General features: G+C 35.3%; 1 protein-coding gene across 4 annotated transcripts in view; it reads left to right on the top strand.

Annotated features, from left to right (window-relative positions):
* LOC149077082 (uncharacterized) overlaps positions 1-20946 on the top strand; it is a 54512-nt gene that overhangs the window by 18192 nt on the left and 15374 nt on the right. For all 4 annotated transcript variants that reach the window (XM_089244817.1, XM_089244814.1, XM_089244815.1 and 1 more), the window contains 7 exons: positions 85-300; positions 458-580; positions 2739-2984; positions 8958-9053; positions 9238-9552; positions 10070-10171; positions 13221-13445. In XM_089244817.1, coding sequence (XP_089100943.1) covers positions 85-300; positions 458-580; positions 2739-2984; positions 8958-9053; positions 9238-9552; positions 10070-10171; positions 13221-13445 — 1323 coding nt within the window. The remainder of the gene's footprint in view (positions 1-84; positions 301-457; positions 581-2738; positions 2985-8957; positions 9054-9237; positions 9553-10069; positions 10172-13220; positions 13446-20946) is intronic.

The raw sequence follows: 20946 nt of genomic DNA, 5'->3' as shown, positions 1-20946 counted from the left end.
TGTATATTGCCTTGCCTGTGCAATGCATGTATTTCTCTCTCATTTTTTAATTTTATGCAAACAATTTTTTTTTTTCAATTTTAGATACAACTGTGGCTGTTCCTCCAGACATGGATTTAATAACTGCTCCTATCTATGAAAAAAATTATTCATCGACTCCTCAACAATGTACTTTAACGTTTGCTAAAGATGAACATAAAAACTTCACATATGCATTCATTTTTGAGAAAGTGAATATAACCAGTAAATCACAAATAGATTTTAAAAATATTGACCCGCAGAATAGCATTCAAGGACCAGGTAAGATTTTCAAAGAAATGTTTTTACTATCTTTATCTGTTCTTTGAATAACTATGTTTATGTTTGAATAACTATGTTATGTTTATATAAGTAAACCAAAAAATTAATTTTGTTTTATAAACATTTTAATATATTTTTGAATCGTTTTTATTTCAAGTTGTGAAAGCACCATTTGATTTGCTTGGCGTGCCAGGTAAAAATGAACCTACAATCACAATGCATTTTGATGTAGATACTTCAAAAGATCAACTGTTGATTCGAGTGGAAAAACTCATTGAAGGTAAATTTCTTGGAGTAGTAATTGTATTAATTTACAGCAGTTTATTTTAAATTACTGTGGATAGTTCAAAGGACATACATAGGTGCCGATGCTTCTGATCTACCTGGAAGCCTTCTGGTTTTTTAGCCTTATTAAAATCAGAAACCATATTCTTCCAATTATCTTCTGCAATCAGAAGCTTCTTATTGTTGCTTTTTTGAAAATGAAATATTCCCCCGAATAAAATCCCTCTGTCTTTGCATTGCTAGGCCTACCATGTTTCCTTGGGAAATTCAGATTCCAAATATGGTAACTTACCAGTTGCCATTAAATTTTATGCCAAAAGCAAGCAAAGTTGCCAATTGATAATAAAAGTTTTGAAAAAATTTCCAGAGGCAGGAAATGAAGCACTACTGCAAATTGCACTATTAAAATTAATTTCACAAAAAAAATGAGTGGACATAACAAATATTTGAGACAAATATTTATGGTCATAATAATCATAATATAATTTATAAGTGTTTTTTGCAAAATAATTTTAATGCATGATTTCGGTGAAAAATACAAATTCGGGTAGGGGCTTCATTAAGAATACGAGGAAAAAAATAACATCTTTATAAAGAAACGTCTGGACAGTAAAAATCACAGGAAAATATAGAAATGTCTCAGGAAAACTGGTCATCTGGTCACTATGCAATCCCCAATTTCTGCTTCTGTTTATACGACATGTTTTCTTGGCCAACAAAGTGTTTCACTTGTTGAAGTACAGATTTTTTCAATCTGGGAATTCACACGGATTGACATATAACTATTATTCATTGTTAATGTTTTACACATCTTTTTTTTATTTTTAATGTATATTGTAGCATGACGTGAATTGATGAAGCATCACTTTATAGACAAGCACAACATTTATTAATGGAAACGCAGCATTAACATGAGAACACTGCATTCAAACTAATAAAAATAGCATGAATGCAACCACTTGACTTGCTCTTTTTTCGCTCCTCCAGGGGAAAGTCTGCACTGAAAGTGCCATCTATCAATCTTAAAATTAGGGATTGGACGAATATTAATTTGGCCAAATATTGAATGTATTTTGCTGCTGAATATTAATTTCCGTAAAATTCATCAAAAATATAAATAAAATTGGTAATTTCAAATGATTGATACTGAATTTTAATTATGCAATTTATTAAATAAATATTAAAAACTGGTAACTGAACGATTTTTATCGCCATGATACCGACAATCAAATTTAACCATGATATATTGTATTTTATTCCACATTATTACAGTAGGATTCTTTTTCAGTTTCATGATTTACTTATACTGGAAATTTACCCTGACATGACCTATTGCACAGAAAGGAATTGGTGTACACCACACAATAAAATATAATCAGTATAAACTTTTAATTTATATGAAAAATTCCATTAATATGATTTTTTAAAATCCGTTTGGTGTGCTTAGATTTACAGATATTCAGCCAAATACCTAAGCATTATTTTGCCGAAAAGCAGTCGCGGATTCGTCCCATCTCTACTTAAAATGTTACTATATTCTGATATTTTTACAATCAACCCCAACCCCCCCCCCCCCCCATCTCTAACAAACAAAAATATAATGGGATTTTTTTTTAATATACCTTGGATTTTGTATTGTTCATGTTATCATTTGGTATTCAATGCATGAATTTAGAATTTGAACAATTAATTCGTAAATGGGAAACACATTCGAAGAAATGGTATATTGTTTGGGACCAGTTGGTAAAAATGTGTTGATTTGCAAATTTGAGTGGTGACTGTTTTATATTTTATGTATTGGAAATAAGGAATTTGGTGAAATAAACAAGAGTAAAACTAAATCCCAGGTGAAGTACAGAATGAATCTGTTAAAATTCCTCTGAGGAATTTTTAAGATTATTCTTATGCGCAAAATATATATGGTATGTTTCTCTTCTGGCTAACATTTAGGAATAGCCACAAGGAGTGTGGTCAACAAAAAACCAAAGGAAACATCAAATCAATATTGAAGTAAAATTTAGCTCATGATATATATATTCACGTGAGAAAAAATACACTGATACCAATCGATTTTTCCCCTCTGAATCATTGTTTGAATACTATATTTTTATGTGAAATCAGAAAAGTGAAATTATTATTTGATGTTTTTTCAGAATGTTCCTTGTATAAAAAAGTCCTGGGAGTAGAAGAAATTAGTTCACCACAAATAGAAGAAATTCCTGATGGTGTAAGTGGATTGTGTAGATGGCTCATCGAGACTCAAAATGGTGCTCTTGGTGTGAAATTCAAATCTGTGAACTTCACAAATAAATTGGATATTGCAGCTGTTTCTGATGGTGGCTATTCAGGATTATCACCGTTTTATCAGATTACTTCTATGAGTCAAAATGAAGCTCTGAGTAAGATATTGATGTTTTTATATTTATCTGTTTTACTAGCCATAATACCCGGCACTGCCCGGGTTTCTTCAGTTACTTGCAGGATTAGAAAAGTGACAAACCCATTATAAAGGAATAAACTGTTATACATAATACTGGCAGCATTAAATAGGCAAACCATTGTAAAGGCATATATGTATGTCTGAAATGCGTTGTTTGAGAACAACAGTAACCAAAGTAAACATTCCGAAAGAGATTGTTGGGGCCCAGGAACCATTGCTGCCTGATGATTTTTTGCCCATTTCAGGCATTTGCCCTGTTGTGGCGAACTTTTAAAGTAACCTATGGTTCAATCCCGGTCCTGTTTGATGTATATGCAAAATTTGGTGATGATCAGTCTAAAATTATAAATTTGTATAAAGGACAAACATACATACATACTTTCCCATTTATATATGTCACATTTATATTTAAGGTGTTTTTTTAAGCTCACTTATTTTATAAAATGAATATATATATAGAAATGTCCGCTCCACTTGTCAATACAAGATCATTAAAACAGTGGAGAGGACATTTCTATATGCATATGGCCATCTGGTTGGCCTTTGTCATTTTCGAGCTATTAGTTGATTGTTGAGGCCGTCCATGTACGGTGCCTTTCAACATACATATATGCTCCAAGGTTGAAGTATTCTATTTCTATCTACTTCCATAGTTTAGATGATAGAGCACTCGTCCTGCAAGCGAGACCGGGTTTCGAGTCTCTGTGGGGGCAGTAATGAATTTTCTTCCTTGTAATCTTCATCTCCACAAATAACCAGTCTTTCAATGAATCTTGTAAAATGAATATCTCTGTGTGTATCTGCGATCTTGTAGTATAAAATATTTGTTTACTATAAGAGAGAAGCATAATGGAAGAATAGAGTAATGATTGGATGAAAGTATGAAATTTTAGCTATATATGTTTATATCTTTGATTTTTTCAACTGTATACTTTTACTTTTTTTTTATTGCTTTTCGATGCAGTTTTAATCTTATTCTTCTAGCTACATTGTTGGGCAATTTTCCAATTGTGGCCTTGTGTCGAGTTTGTATTTATTTAAAAATGTACACAGTATATATTAAAATATCATTTGACTTTTTAAAATAAATTAAAAAAACTTAAAATTAATTTAATCATTCAAAAAATAATTGATTTTTAAAGATATACACTAAACATAGAGAATAAATTTGAATTTTTATTAAAATTTGAAATACAGTAAAACCTGCCTTTAACAGAATTAAGCGAAAACCAGTTTCCAACAGAAAAAATCATTTCATGGTCTCGTGATTTCAATGCCAAAATACATACTAAAAGACCTGAATTAAACTGAACCTGTCTAATACGGAAATGGAAAAGAATATTGTACCCATTAACTGAAAATTTCACACAGAAACTGAGTGTTTGATGACTAAAAGATCATACAAAATGTTAGTGGTATACCGAGATTTTTTTAGCAACCGATGCTTGCAAATGTGCGTTTGTTTCTGTACTTGATACTGTGCTTTTGATAAGCCATATGTAGTACAGCAGTTTCTTTTTGAAATTTTAACGAAATTCTTTGGAAAAGGAGGCTTTTCCACAGGAGAAATCAGTGTAAGGTTTGAATTTCGAAATAATATGCAAGACCAACAAAATTGTATGCAAGCTGTGCACATTCCATGATCCCAAGGCTGAGCAGGATCGGAATTAATTAGAGAGAAGGGCAAAGGCAATTACTGAGGTGGCATAATTCAGGGATGGAAAATTTTAAGTGGTAACAAAAACTCTCTTATAAAATCATTGAATTTTACAGTGGTAGGGGCAGCAAAATCATATTGCTCTTTTCTCACAAAATTCTCAGTTACGTCCCTGATGCTGAAAATTACATAAGCATAGAGGATAATGTACGAACCCAACACAACAGATATTGGCATCATAATTGAAAATTTTTGATGAAGTTAAAAGTGTAAATGTTGTTGTTTTAGAAGTAAAACAGTGTAAGTAGGAATTTTATCAGATGCTGCCAAACTCTAAATACAATATTCAGTAATTATAGACAATTTATTTATTTTCATTTTATTTCAATAACATACGAGGTCATTCCATAATTTTTATACGTTGCATCAATTGAACCTTTATTAAATGGAAATTTGTGTTCAACATAAAAAAATCTTTTCCCGTTTTGATTCCGTTGAAAACAGGTTTTACTATACTTTCCAGATTTGCCCCTAAATTAGAAACACAAAAAAGCACTCCTTTCCCGATTTTACTCCTCCCACTGACAAAAACCTGGCCAGCCAGAGGTGCATGGGTTGTAACATAAGAAATATTGCTGCCATTATGAGTGATTTGCAATGCACAGCCAACGAGCTAATGCTGAAGATACAAAAACTATGTATACTCATAAAAAGTTGCTTATAGGAAGCATTTGCTGTAACATCAACAAAAATTCTCAAGAAGGTTTGGTTTTATTTTTCTTTCTTCAAAGGTTACTCTAAGGGTGAACTACTACCACTACAGCCACACATGCTCTTTATAAACACTTTTTTTTTTCAGAAGGGGGGAGGGGGCTTTTGAAGATTACAGATCCAAAAGCAAAACTCTTACTGTTATATGCTCTTACTATTTATAGGCTTTATTAATTAACCGTTTAAAGGCCAATGTTCCATAAATGGAACATAGTTTTTATTTACAAAAACATCAGATAAAAATTGATTCAAACATTTCCTGTTTTTTGTCATGTATAGAGAAGAGTTCAAAGTATTTTTTGACAAATTCGGAAACTTCGGAAGAATTTGGAAATTTGACATTTTTTTGGCATTTTCTTTTCCCCTGTTTCGATTTATATTTGCCAAAATTTCAATTTTGGAGTAAATTAAAAATTATTTTGTGTGTTTCTATATATACCATTTGATATGTCAATCAGAGTAAATCAATTAATTTTTTTTTTGTACTATTACACATGAATAACCTACGTGTGTTCAAATATGCTAGTTCCATTTATTTGCACACATTTTCATATTAAAAAATCGGCATGTGTTGCGAATTTTAATTTGTAAATAGACAATTTCGTGTGATAATTGTACTCCAGAAATAAAAAATCGTGAGATACCAGTTTCCACTTTCACCACTGCCCAAGTGCCAATGTTCCATTGTGAAAAACAAAGAAAAATTTTTTTTTCAAATTATTATAATATGTATATTCATGCAAAAAGACTCAGAATTCCAAATTTCAAAACAAGTGATTTTGTTCATAGTTCGGCCTTTAAACGGTTAGTGAATGGAGTAGATTATGCTTGCATTTGGACTTAATGATTTTAATTTCAATACAAACAAATTGAAAAGTGTTTGATCAATATGATTTCTTTTGTCAATTCTGATGACTAATACATTCTGATCATCTTTGGCTGCCAGGCACTTGTTTATTTTGAACTTACATTTTAGAGTTATTTCTAAATGGTTAGACTAATCGAATTGGTCATGATTCTGCAATAATAGAGTGTTGAAAACCTTTTGATTTGTGGAAAGATGTTACTGAGCACATAAAGCCATGATGGGAGAAGGGACATGAAAACTGATAGTTTTAACTATTTCGTGGTTGCTAAATTATTTTGAAAATGGGGGAGACATTTCCATGCGTAAATTGTTTGGTGAATCGGCTACTCATATTTGTCCTTTTGTTCAGTCACTACTATTGCCGCTGTGTTTGTCAAGTGGTCATAGTGATGGACTTCTGGAGGTCGTGGGTTCGAACCCCCACCATCGCCATAGTGGTGGTCGGCTGAAATTGGTTTTCTGTGGTTCCCAACTTCAAGGTGCGAATGTGAGCAGATCTTCCTTTGAATAGTCTTCCCACAGAGAGCACCAAACCTACAAACAGTACAAATGCAATTCAATCATAACACATCACTCACTTCACTTCTTAAATATAGATGGCAGCACTAAAAAATCAAACACAACACTACATACACACTCAGATTGTTAGGTACACACAGTTACACTTTCGGCACAACTCACTAGACAGTAAATCGCCCATAGATGGTGATAGACCTGAGTTGTGCTTGGTTTGAAAGAAAGTAAGTCACTACTATTAGTTTCACCTAAAATCACTATAACGAACAAATCCAGTAATACTAATAATTTCAGTCACCTGTTAGTCACTAATGTGTTATGACCACACATACACTCAGAACACGATTTGTTACGAGATTCTCCAGAGGAATATTTATGGGGGGATATGTGTGTGTGCATGGTTAAGTAGCAGTAGTCACTAATATTAGAACAAAATCTAAACACATGTTCGTAATGCTGATAAAGAATTAATGATCTCTTATCGCTAAATTAAACAGAGCAAAATAATCGAAATCAGCTTATAACATACACTAAGAGGACAATTTTCTTGCAATTGTGTGCTTTCGTCATAAACTTTTACTGCATTTATTCTGCAGAGGGGTTTTTTTTTTCTTTTCTGCTCAAATATCATTTGGGAAGGAAAATAGATTTCTTAGGAGAAAGAGAATTATGACGACCCCCCATAAGGGTAGGACTGGCAGGGCTTGTGCCTAGAGATATGCGATGATTATTATTTTGTTTTTTCACACTATGAATTCACTGTGGGATGTCTCTTGAAAAGTCTGGTCTGGAGCCCCACCTAAGATTCCACTCAAGGAGCCCTTCTGCATGATGGGGGGGGGGGGGTCCATGGGGAGAGTTGAAAGAGCATTTTTCCATTTGGTTACTCGATTTTAAAATGCATAGCAGAAAAATGTAACTGGCTGTACATTAGTATTTGCATTTTCAAATAAAGTGCAATGCATGTACTGTGTATTCTCGGTTCAAAATGAAAGATCAACCCTTTTTTTAAGACAGCATTTTGTTTATGTCTATCACTTAATGGATTAATTACACTGCTTAAAAAAATTTGTGTTCTTAAGGAAATTTTAATGGTTTTAGGGTACATTTGGGGCTGCTGATTCTAAATCTGACATTGACTTCATCGGACTGTCTCAAGTTGTTGAGATAAAGTGAAAATTGAATTTTTCCATGGTAATAACATAAGCAGCATACAAATCACATTAAAACTGTGCATTATAAATATATACAGTAAATCATTTGCTAAGATATTTCAGTGATTTTAAGGTATATTTGGGCTGTTAATTTGGAATCTGGCATTGGTTTTGTCAGGTTGGCTCTAGTTTTTGAGGTAACATAAAATAAATTTCAATGGCAATATACATAAGTGGCATACAAATCACATTGCTGAGAGTGCATTATCCCAAAAACTAGAGCCGATTTGGCAAAACCAATGGTAAATTGGAAATCAATATCCCAAAATAACTCTACAATCACTGAAATATCTTTGCCAATGATTTACTGTATTTATTTATAATGTACAGTTTCAATGTGATTTGTATGCTGTTTATGTATTACCATTTGAAATTTAATTTTCACTTTATCTTAAAACTAGAGGCAATCTGACAAAACCAATGCGAGATTCAAAACCAGCTCCCCAAAATCTCTGAAATGTCTGAGAACAAAATCAGTGTTGAGCAGTGTTATCAGCTATTGTTGATCCCAGCTATTTAACTTTCTGCCTGTGCAATTGTATCTGGTAGATCTGGCAGTTGTACTCTTTACCTAGTGGAAGTCTTAATGGATGATATGATCAGCGCTCAATTATAACCCTTCAATATACAAACCAACTCATTTTTTCAATCTAGTCTCAAACAATGTCATTTCTGTGAACATCTTGCCCATGCCATGAACAAACTGTCGGTTTGAGTTTGTAAAAACTAGCATCAACTATATAAGTATTGATATAAAATATGTACCCAGTGATAAAAGAACCTATTAATTTTTTGATAATCATGTAACAACTCCAATAGCTGATGATTGCTCCAAAATAATGCAGCCTATTTTTAAAAAAAAACCTTATTATTTTTTTAAAGTTGTATCTTTTATTATATTTTCAGCTAGACAAATAAGAACCAGCAGTTCCATGGTTATGATATCCTTCAAGCCTGTTTCATTTATGAAGTCAAACATGAGTTTCTCGGTCTTCCAAGATGGTAAACATATTTTTTCATGGAATAAGAAATTAATTTTCCTTTTTTTTTTCAAAGAATGCTTTATGGATGTTGTAAGATGACCTGAAATTTGTATTTTTTTTAAATTTAACAACCTGATTATATATGTTAAATGTCAATTTACAAAGCTGCAATACTTATAGAATTTTCTTTTTATTTAAACCAGTACAAGGGAAATACATGAGAGGGGGTGGCCCTGTTGAAGATTCAGGACCTGCAACTCATTCGGATGATGGCACAATATTTTTATTGGAAGTCGAAAAAGATCAGAATGTCCTGTTGGATTTCATTGGTTCATCTTTGTCTGGTTCTGCAGTTTTAAAGATTTATGATGATTTCAGTAGCACCAGCAATGAAATAGCTTCTCTTACCGGTAATCTTTGGTACCCAATTCTTTCTACTACATCCAAGATGATGATTCAGGCAATGAAATTTGACAAAGGACACTTCTTCAAAGCTGAATTTAATGGAACAGCTGCAGGTATGTGATTAGTTTTATGTTTCCTCTCTCTCCCCTCCCCCCCATATTCTAGATTTGAAATTCTACATAAGAATGGCTCCTCCATGGCCATTCAGATCATGGCCTGCCGCTCTGTCTCAATGAAGAGATATTAGTAGCAGGTGGTTGAAGAAGACCTGGGCCATGCTGGAAGCTGTGCAGCATGTACGTGTTGTAAACCTAACATGAAGTCTGTTTCTGTGTCATGCTTGTTATGTGTGATTATACCATCTGCCATTAATTTTTCTAACTATGAGTGAAGTGTAATGATTAAGTTTGTGTAATGTTTGAATAATTGTATTGGTGTAGGCCTGCTGCTCACTGTGGCGAGACTTTTCAGCAAGGAGATCGGCTCACATTCGTGCCTCAAATTTGGGAACCACAGAAAACAAACTTCAGCCGACCACTACTGTGTCAACAGTGGGGCTGAAACTACATAAGAATGACTGAAATATCACTTTCATGTAAAATTGTAATTCATTAATTTTACTCTTTTTAGGTTGCATGCATATGACACCTGGTAGAAGTGACAATTTTATTCTAAGTGGCAATTGCAATGCAGTGTGTGCTTGGATCATTCCTCCTGTAGATTTAAAACAAGGTATTTTCATATTGTCATTTGTTGTAGAAAAGTGTTTCGAATGTTTATTAAGCATTCAAAATGCACTTCTTTTGCAAGTTTATTTTAATACTATAATCTTATAATTAAAATCCCTGCAGAAAATTACCAGAGCTTCAGTATGTAAACAAATATAAACTAATATGAAGACAGTGTTTTATTTGTTAAATCTAAACTTATTATTAGCAGCTACATACATGAATTGGGCAAAATGTTTTGTTGACTGGAAGGAAATTCCCATTGACCAGTGGTTGAAGTCCGTTGGATTAGAGTGTCCTAATGAGGAATACTGATGTAAAAAGTAGGGAATTTTTCCAGGATTACAAGTTATTTTATTTGGTCCATTTCCTATCCTCAATTTTTTTGGTATTCTCAAACTGCAAACATGAGTATATTAATTCATGGGCTCTGACCCAGGTGGTGCATGGGAAATACACACAATTAATGGGTAAAAATGGAACAATGAACCACTCGCACCCAGTTTCACTGATGTCAGGGCCTGGAGGTTCAGAAACACTGCTCTAGAACAACGGTTCTCAACCAGTGCGCTTCCTGAGGGCACCCTAGAAAAATTAAATAAACCAATAAATATTAATTTGAAAAAAAGAGGTCTATAAGGCTCCGCTAAAGAAATTATATGCTAAAAAGGACTCCTGGAATCAAACCAGTTGAAAACCGCTGCTCTAGAACTCACTTTGCCTGGTGACTCTTAGGTACAGTGAAGATTATGCTGACTTTAACATGGGTATATACAAATACAACGCCACAACAGGCAAAATGCCCAACGAGGTGGCTGATAAAAAGATGCCCATAAAAATATGGATGTCATATATTTCAAAAATACAGCAACCCAATTAAAAATGCAATTAACACAAATTATAAACAATATCTACATGATAAAATATTATACAATGCCCATAAAGAATACTTATGGTTGTCTTATTTTGAGAATGGATAGCTTCTCGATTTACCCCAACATGTTTATCGTATTTCTTTTTAAACGTGTCAATTGTGTTACAGTTTACTACCTCCGGGGGTAAGCTATTCCATTTATTAACAACCCTATTAAAGAAAAATTCCCTGCGACACCGTAACCTTGTGTTGTCCCTCACCAATCGATACTGGTGTCCCCTTGTAAAATCAGTCGATTGGCGGTGTACTAAAAGTTCATGGGTCCATCCTATCCATCCCATTGAAAATTTTGAGCACTTCGATCATATCTCCTCGACACCTGCGTTCATCCAATGTAAACATATTCAAAAAATGAAGTCTCTCTTCATAACTCAAGCCCTGTGTGCCAATAAGGACACGCGTAGCTCTTCTCTGCACCCCTTCAACCAAGTCTATGTCCTTCTGTAGGTATGGTATTTCTTCATAAGAAATGGTGGTCATGATAGAAATACAGTGGATTCCCCACTTATAATGTTGCAGCTTAAAACATTTTCCTGTTTAGTACAACTAATTATCATGAACTTAACTTTATTTTGCCTATATCTGTAATGTTAACTTTTCCCAGATACAATGTCCAAAATTTTCACTATTCCTGCTTATGAACGATTTGAAAAATTCACATCAGATTTTTTTACCCTTGAAATCAGCATACTTTTTTTTACCTTTTTCGCATGTAAAGAAACTAAAATGGTTATCATTTGTGTGCTATCGATTTACAATTGTGTGGAAACTAGAAGTGGGGCTTTTTTTTTTCATATAAAGAATCTACTGATGGTATATTTCCTTTTTTTTCAATGGTTTGAGACAGTAATAATATAAACAATTTTTTTTCTCGATCTCACTTTATCTAATAAAGTATACAGAGCAGCCTGCCCTTACCACTGTTCATATACACTGGAATGATCGAAATATATCTCTTAGTCTTCCTATTCAGAGACATATTTCGATCATTCCAGTGTATATGAACAGTGGTAAGGGCAGGCTGCTCTGTATACTTTATTAGATAAAGTGAGATCGAGAAAAAAAATTGTTTATATTATTACTGTCTCAAACCATTGAAAAAAAAGGAAATATACCATCAGTAGATTCTTTATATGAAAAAAATCATTAGGCTTCAAAGTTCTTCAAGTTCTTATCTGTTAGTCTTCCTATTCACAGATAAGAACTTGGAAAAGTTTTCAGAATAACTTATTCCCCCCCCCCAGTCTTATTCATATTTGCTGTGCTAGTTCGATTCCAAAAAATGATTAGCAATCTTCTCATAGTGGTGTAAAATGATATCTGCATATAACAAAGGAATAAACAGCTGTCTTACTCACATCCACTTCTGAATATACTGATAAAAATCAAGAGTGGCATGGACACAAAACAAACAACTTAACAGATTTACAGACGGCAGCACCAAATAGCATTTAGAAGCTGCTTTTTGAAAGCAGTTTTTTTTTTTTACTAATTCTTGGAATTTAGTCCTTTACAGAAAAGCCAAAATGATGCTTTCATTACCTTTGAAGTGTGGAAAATGAAATAACATCATTACTGCTATGTGTACGAGTAATGCATGTACGGTCAAGTGCAATGTAGTAAATGCAACAGTGTTAGATTTTGCGGAGCACAAATTTGAATCAAAATATCAGATTCATTATTTTTATTTCTTGTTTTTTTTTTTGTCTGCAAACTATGTCCTTTATTATAATAATACACGCAAATGTTTAATAGAATAACAAATATAGTAAAACCTGCCTATCATTATATTTTCTTTCGCCCAGTGGAATTCCTATTCAAATGGAAATGGTGCAAATGCTCAAATTGCCTACAACAATAACCTGTCTGCAACAATATTTTTCTAGGTTCATATAGTAGTTATAGATGGGTTTCACTGCAATCGTTTCTTTGCAGTTTGTCAGTAAATTAAAAACCATGTAAAGAAACTGCTTTATAATTCTTATAGGCATTTTCTGCTTAAAATGCTTTTCCGCTTATAAAGTTTTTTAGTTACAATTTCTTGAAAAATGTTATAAGATTGACTGTATTTATATACTGATATGATGAATCTAAATCTTCCTTTTTTTTTAATTTATAGAGTTGCAACTTGAGCTGCAATATATTGCACTTGAACCATCAGATAAAATAAGGGTGCTTCAGCTTGATAAATCTAAAACGGTACTTGCTACCATCACAAACGGTACAAGTCACTTACCTACTCTGTCTTTAGATCCCCAAGTTGGTGCCTATGTGGAAGTAACTCGGGACAAATGTGCAAAGCCTACAGATATTGTCTTGGTTGCTCAAGCTACTTATATGCCAGGTATATTCTCCAGTTTTTACCCTTATCCCTTTCCTCATAAGTTTAATGACAATTTTTGCATAATTAACATATGCTCGTTTTTTAAATGAATTCAATTATTTTTTCGCAGTAAATATTTTTCACATTTTCTGCCTTCTTAAAAAAGTAAGTTGCATATTTTTCCCCATGTATATTTATGGAGTAAAGTGATGCCTTTGCTAACAAAAATAATTCATTTCAGAATCACATTCGTTAGCCAAAACATGATTCTTCATATGTTTCTATGGATAATCATTTAATTTGTTTTAGGAATTATCCAAAATTTCAAAGTGGATCAACAGAAGAATGTGGATTTCAGCAGAAGGTCTTTTTGTTTTACACTGTGTAATGCAGTGCAGTCAAGTTTGTGAGCCATTGTGGGGAAAAAGTGTGTGAGGTGTCGTGCTATGTGATAGTCAGCTCGTTTCTCTCTCGCACGCATGCAGATGAAAAAGATAAGTTAGGCTGAACACATACTGGGGAGTCGAACAAAGCGAGCGATTTCAAAAGAGAAAATACATCGATGCTCATCTCGATGTCCCCTCACATACTGACGAGGCGGAGAGAGCGAAAATGACCGCAGGCGTTCTGAAGAGTAAAGAAGAAAAGCCTTTGAGCGGGGAAAAGTGACATCTCACCAACTAGTAACCCTACCAGCCTGTTCATGCCAAATCAATCAGTTTGGCAATATTGGAGGATTCCAATAAACCAGCGGTTCTCAACCAGTGCTCCGTAGAGCCCTTAGGGCCCCGTGTGAACTCCCAGGGGCTCTGTGGCCACTCGAGGAAAATAAATTAAAAAAACCAGTAAATTTTAAAAAAATAATTATTAATATTTTTGAATAATAAAAATAGGTCAGAAACTTTGATGAATAAATAAAAAATAGGCGTCTGGGGAGCCGCCATAGAAATTACATACCGGAAAGGGCTCCGTGGGTCAAAAAAGGTTGAGAAGCGCTGCAATAGACCCGTTAATCCTCAAAAGACTACAAGTCCTGATATATGTTTTAATGACTTCTTGTATCAAACCGCTGTTTCGAATATTATTTCATAATATTATTACATAATATTATTATATTATAATATTATTGCATAAAGATTTAAATAATTATACTTCAATCAAGATAGTAAGACAACAGAATTAGTTAGACACTAAATAAAAATACATGCCTATAATCCGCAGAAGCTAATTTCGATACTTTCTAAACAAAATATCACCATTAATGAGATGAAGCGAGAAGTTATCCATACACCTCGATGATGAAACCGTAATTTTTTTATGGCCAGCGTATCATTATGAAAATGATTGTTATTAGCGATAAATGTATACGTGGTCGTTAATCACAAATTATCAGAGTGGATCCATTATTTATGACGTCCCAGAATTATAGATTCCTCCTATATGCAGGGCCGTCTTAAGAGCATCATGAGCCCCCGGGCCAAATGATTTTTCTGAGGCCCTACCTTCCAGGCAAATTCTCAAAAATCTCAACCACATCTCTCTTTTGTGAAGCCTTTTTTATCTTGAGGTCTCCCGGGCAGTGCCGTCTTAAGGCATAGGCCCACCCGGGCACCTCAAGAGGAAAGGGGAATCACAAAAATCAGATCTGGTTGAAATTTTAAAGAATTTGCCTGGTAGGGCCTCAGAAAAATCACTTGGCCCGGGGGCCCAAGTTTGTAAGAAATACAGACATATGTATTGTGTGTGAGATGTTCATTATTTGTATCAGAAAAAAATATTGTGCCTCTTTCATAAAACACTGCATTCCAATTCAAATCCACGGAAATAACAGATATTCAGTACAATAAAATAAAAGAGAGAGAAAACAGAAAACCTGTGTTTCGACAATGTTAGTAAGCGATGCTCAATCATCACTGTGTTTATTCGTTTTCCTAAAAAACTGGTTCTCAATCTCAAACATTTTCCGCGCCGCCCATTTCTCTTATGAAGAGCCATTGGCGTACGCAAAGGGGGGATTTGGGGTTCTAACCCTCCCCCCTTAAGCCAAGATTATAGTGTTATTTTGCCGGAAAAAACGTAAACCCCCCAGAAGGAAAAACAAATCTGAACCCCCCCCCCCCCCCCCGAGAAAATTCTGCGTACGTCTATGTGAAGAGTAGAGAGTAGTTGTAAGAAAAGCATTTCTTTGAAAAACCTTTGTCAAGACCACTGCGAAGCTGCACCCCTCCCAAAGGTCATCGTGCACAGTTTGAGAACCCCTGCTAATCCATCAACGTGTTGACAAATCCAGGGCCGTCATTCGAGGGAGGGGGCTTTTGAAAATACACTGAAAATGGTATATATACATACAAATATATATACTAGGGGGCTCTGCCTTCCCCCCCCCCCTTTTCTCGTTACAACATATGTTTATTTCGTCCCACTTCATCAGCGTACTATGGAAAGGGACGTGAAAGCACCAGCTTACTGAAGAAATGAATTTTATAATAAGAAAACAACAAAAAACAAGTGCGATTCATCAAGTACCCCCAGAAAACTTGCCCATGGGGGTCCCCAGACTCCAATTCACTGAATTTTAGTGGGGCCCAGACTGGATTTATCTCGGGCTACCGATGTGTTGCAAATTTTACATTGTTAAGCGACAAAAATCAATGAGATTCATCAAGGGACACCCAAAATGAAACCTGTCAACATTTCCATGGGGCCCCGACCTGGAGATTTGTCGGACATCTCCTCGGTGAGGGGCCACGAAAATTTTAAATTTTTATCAATTTTACAACGAATGAAATCCAGGGCCCCCATCCAGCAGCGGGGACCCAATACTCAGATTTTTAATGGGGGGGGGGGCGCAGACTGAATTCTGGATTTATCTCGGGCTTCCGCTGTTGCAAATTCTACAATGTTAAACAACAGAAAAGAATGAGGTTCATCCTTGGCCTCCAAAGTGAAACCTGTAAACATGGGGCCCCCGACTTGGAAGCTTGTCGGTCATCCCCGCTGCAATCGCCATGAAAATTTCCATTTGTATTCATTTTACCAACGAATAAAATCCAGGGTCCCAAACCAATTACCTGGGACACCAATTTGCATACTTTTAGTGGGGGCCCCAGATTGGCTTTATCTTGGGCTTTCGTTGTTGCAAATTCTAAAATGTTAAATAACAGAAAAGAATGAGATTCATCCAGGGCCCCCAAAATGAAACGGTCCCCTGACTCGGAGCTTGTCATACATCCCCCCTGTGAGTGCCACGGCAAATGTTCATTTGTATTCATTTTACCAACGAATAAATTCCAGGCCCCCCTTCAATTACCCGTGACAGAATTCACAAATTTTATGGGGTCCCCAGACTGGATATATCTTGAGCCTCCGCTATCACGAATTTTTCAATGTTAAAGCAGCAAGAAAACAAGGAGATCAATCAAGGGCCCTGGAAATCAAACCTTTTAACTTCCCCATTAAGGTATATGTGCAATCCCCCCGGGTACCCCGACCCTGTGTGTTGGGAGCACTGGTGTTATATGTATATGATACATATACATACCTCTCAGCATGACCCCCTCCCCCCACAAGGGCAGGGCTGACAGGGGCCGGAACGATTCTTATCACTTTCTGATTTTTCACACTATAAATTAACCACAGAGGGCCCCCAAAAAGCTGGTTTGGGGGCTCGCCATCTATTCCAGACTAAGGGCCCTGCTGTAGGATGTGGGAGCCTCTCAGTACATGCACGTAACTTGGTCCCGATGGGTCAAATGGGTCCCGAATATGCTCGAGTTAAATGAATACTTGACCTAAAATCGTAACCGATTTCCGTCACTCAAAAAACGTCACTCACTTCACTGATTTCGGTGACATAAAATTGTCACTAATTTCGGTTGCTTAGAAACAGGCCCTTTTCGAGTTTGTGATTTTATATTATAGAGTAGATATACATACATTGAGTTCATGTTCTTTGCCTGCCCCCCTCCCCTGGAAAACGTCGAAATGACGTTCCTGGGGAAAAATCTCTACAAATTTTTGTTGAAATTCTAAGAACATGTTCAGTATTGAGTAGAAAATTAGTGTCGACCAGCAATTCTCAACCTATTTTCTGAGTCACTGAGCCCTTAGGTATATAATTTCTACGACGGAGCCCCATACGCTACGTTTTTTTTTTTTTTTCATTTGGTCATAAAATTTACTGATTCACTTTACTTTAATTGAGTGAACGTGGAGCACTGGTTGAGAACCGCTGGTATAGACAGTACATAGATAAAGTTTTCTTTCTAAAAGATTTTTGATGTGTTTGTGGGGAGGACAGGGTTTTTCCGCCCCAGCGACTGCATAATGATTTATAGTGGTATATAACTTATGATTTATAGTGGTTTTCCACTTTCCGACAGAAATTTGCCACCCTTTACATTTTGCAGCCCAGGGCAAAGGCGCGGGCATGAAAAAACATTGAGAGGGCTGAAAGTTGCCAGTCGTCCTGTGACTAGCCTTGAGCCCGTATGTAGAAGGATGCAGTGCCCTGCTTTATTTATTCATTAATTGGGGAAGGGGGTCTCAGCCCCCTAACACAAAATTTATTGGGGGGTTGAAATAGCCCCCCCCCCCCGGGCCATGTTTTGGTGCCTACGTCCCATGTCAGTACGTTTCTTATTAAAAGCTATTTAGAGACAATTGAAAAGATGAAATTTGAAGGATGGAATTTGTGCCCCTCCTGATACTACGCCCGGGAAACCACACCTTCCCCCCCCCCCCCTGCTCCCCTCCTGGTTGCAGCACTGTTCGTTCGTGAGAAGGAAGTTCTCTTGCACATAGTGCAGTTTTCCATGCAAAAAGTGCTATGGGATGGGCGGAAATTTGCGAAATATCTATCTCGTAGTCCCAGTAAAATTTTGAAAAATATTCATGTCTAAAAAAATAACGGGGAATTAATCCGTAAAATGCTACCACAACAATCATCAAACTTTTAAATTAGGATAGATTGGGTTAAGCACCATGGGAATCGAAAAGAAGAGAGAGCGCCAAAAGTGAAAAAAAATCTGAAGCACTCCCTCCAAATCAAATGGGTGTGATGATGATGATGATCCTCCCTCAGAAATTTTCTTTTTTTTCCAAGAGAGTGAGGAGAAAAAAAAGGGAGAAAACTGACCAATCCCCAAATAGCGTCTGATTTTACCTCGCGATGGAAACAAACCGGCTTGAAAGAGTCGCGTACCTCTTTGAGCTGCCTCTTTCTCCTCGCTGCCCGAGTATTTGAGGCACAGAACAAAACAGTACATTTGTTTTCAACGCTATTTCGTACCTCTCCGCTCACATCCCCAGTATGTGTTCGGCCTTAGAATGTCCAGACTTTTCAATTTGGTAGTAAGATTCCTATACTGTATGACATAGGACTGTGCAGAACCGAACCCTGCAAAACATTTTTTATTTTGGTTATTTTTCCGGTTATGAATTTTTAAGGTTTTTTCAGACTTTTTGCCCACCTTGTAAATTTTTTATTATCTTAGTTATTGATTATACATGAAATATATCAATCTTTCTGAAAGATGGAGGTGTATCCAGAGAGAGAAAGAGCAATTCCGTGGTGGAAATTAATTGATCTGGTTCAAGTGAGAGATACTCATTGCTTCAATTTTGATTTCCATGACAATTCAGCTCACGACGCAACTGTTTTATGTTAGTGCATCCATCCATATCAACAAAGATGTCTGAGGCAGAAAAACTGAAAAAATCTTTGTAAGCTGGGGCGTTTGTTAGCCAAGGTATCAGTGTACTGAAAAGATGCATGTGCAAAAGTGTACGCATGATAGAATTTGAAAATACATTTTTTCGCTTATGTAATTTTATTTTTGAAAAATCCTAATTTAAAAGTGAATTAAAAGAAAAAAATTATATATGGGAATAACAAATTTTCAAACCGTCAGTACAATTCAACTCCTCTTGTTCACTGGTTGCCGGATTTTGTCTAATCCTTTGTGGATCAGACATTGTCTTTTTTTTAATTTAAAGATTTTATCTTTAACCCTTAGGCTGCAAGAATAGTCGGAAAAAAGCTGCTCTCTGTGGCTATATCAAACTCAGACTTGCAAATTGAATATAATGTAAAAAAAGTGTGGTTCACACTTAGAATCTGGATTCAAACCAACAATCACAGACAAAATATCAATTAGGGTAGGCAAGCACTTTTCCTTTACTCAACAATGTACCGCCCAATGTATACCTGCCCAATATAGTACAAGCAAACCTGTCAAAAAATAGAGATAAAATAATAAATAAGAATGTGGGCACACACATCATTTGCGGATGTCGGGTGAGCAATTACCCCCCCCCCCCCCACTCCAGCTTTAAAAAATACCCTAGAATGGCATATATACATACATAGAGTATATGTTCTTTCCCCTTCCCCCCAGAAAAAGTATATGCCATATCTATATATACATCATTTAAAGAATTTCTCATCTTGAAAAAAAAATTGTAATCCCTGAATGATTGCGCACACTGCTACGCTGATCATCCCTGGGTGATAGAAGTATGCTGAGGGTTAAAAATTTAAATATGAATTTTGTAGTCGCGTTTATGATTACCAAAAGACTTTGTAGATGTATAGTAGCACTCATTTCTAATATTCTTCGCAATGTGCCAGTCAGAAATAGTTGAATATGTGTTAACTAGTCCTCCTCTTCAAACCCCCCACCCCCAGTCCAAATAATTTATATACCAAATTCCATGAAATATGTCGCATCACAACAAGCACTACATAGATCAGAGTAGTGTCAGTATAATTTAACTGACCCTACTCAGCTTAAGGCCGGGATTATGCTTAAAAAGTTTGATAAAATCCCTTTTATAAAACTTGAAAAATCCAGCCAATAAAGCTCATAGGTTACATTCAAGAAAAAGCAACCCATAATCTTACTGGTTGAATTTTTCAATTTTTATAAAAGAACTTTTAGAAAACTTTTATAGTGTAATACCAGCCTAACACTAGAATGGCGCAGTGGAGTCAATTTGACCCAAATCAAACTTCGTTTTCATTTATCTCGAAAACTTGAGAGCAGGTGATAAAAAAAATTGTGACTTTTCATGATATCATATGAATATTATTTCACGAAAATTTTATTCTCTTCACATTTCGAGTTTCAGAGCTATAAGCAGCACTTATATCTAGGTCCACAGTTTGGGTCATTTTGATCCAACATACTATTCTGTGGGAAAAAGAGGGGGGTGTAGGATTTTCTTGAAGTGGTTACCCGTTCTACAAAAATATTCCTAAATGAAGATAGTGAAGAATAAAGTTCTTTCAAGGCCAATTTATTGTCCAATGAGATTATCTTTTTTTCAAATTTTAATTTGACAAGTAGAGCTAAATATTTTTTTCTTCATGAACTTGAATACTTGGTATTGTGACGGGACTCAAGAAAGGTTGTGGGAAGTAAACGCTTAACTTTAGAAAAAACGTTTATCTGAAATTTCTGTGAGCAAATGATGTCACAGAAAAAGAATAATATTCTGGCTTGCACCAAATACGTTTTGT

Source organism: Pholcus phalangioides, unplaced genomic scaffold (assembly GCF_987345545.1).
Source record: "Pholcus phalangioides strain wild (caught in Gottingen) unplaced genomic scaffold, Ppha-v1.0 ptg000015l_1, whole genome shotgun sequence".
Taxonomy (NCBI): Eukaryota; Metazoa; Arthropoda; class Arachnida; order Araneae; family Pholcidae; genus Pholcus; species Pholcus phalangioides.
The sequence above is the reverse complement of the archived record's forward strand: the minus strand, read 5'-3'. Positions and strand labels throughout refer to the sequence as shown.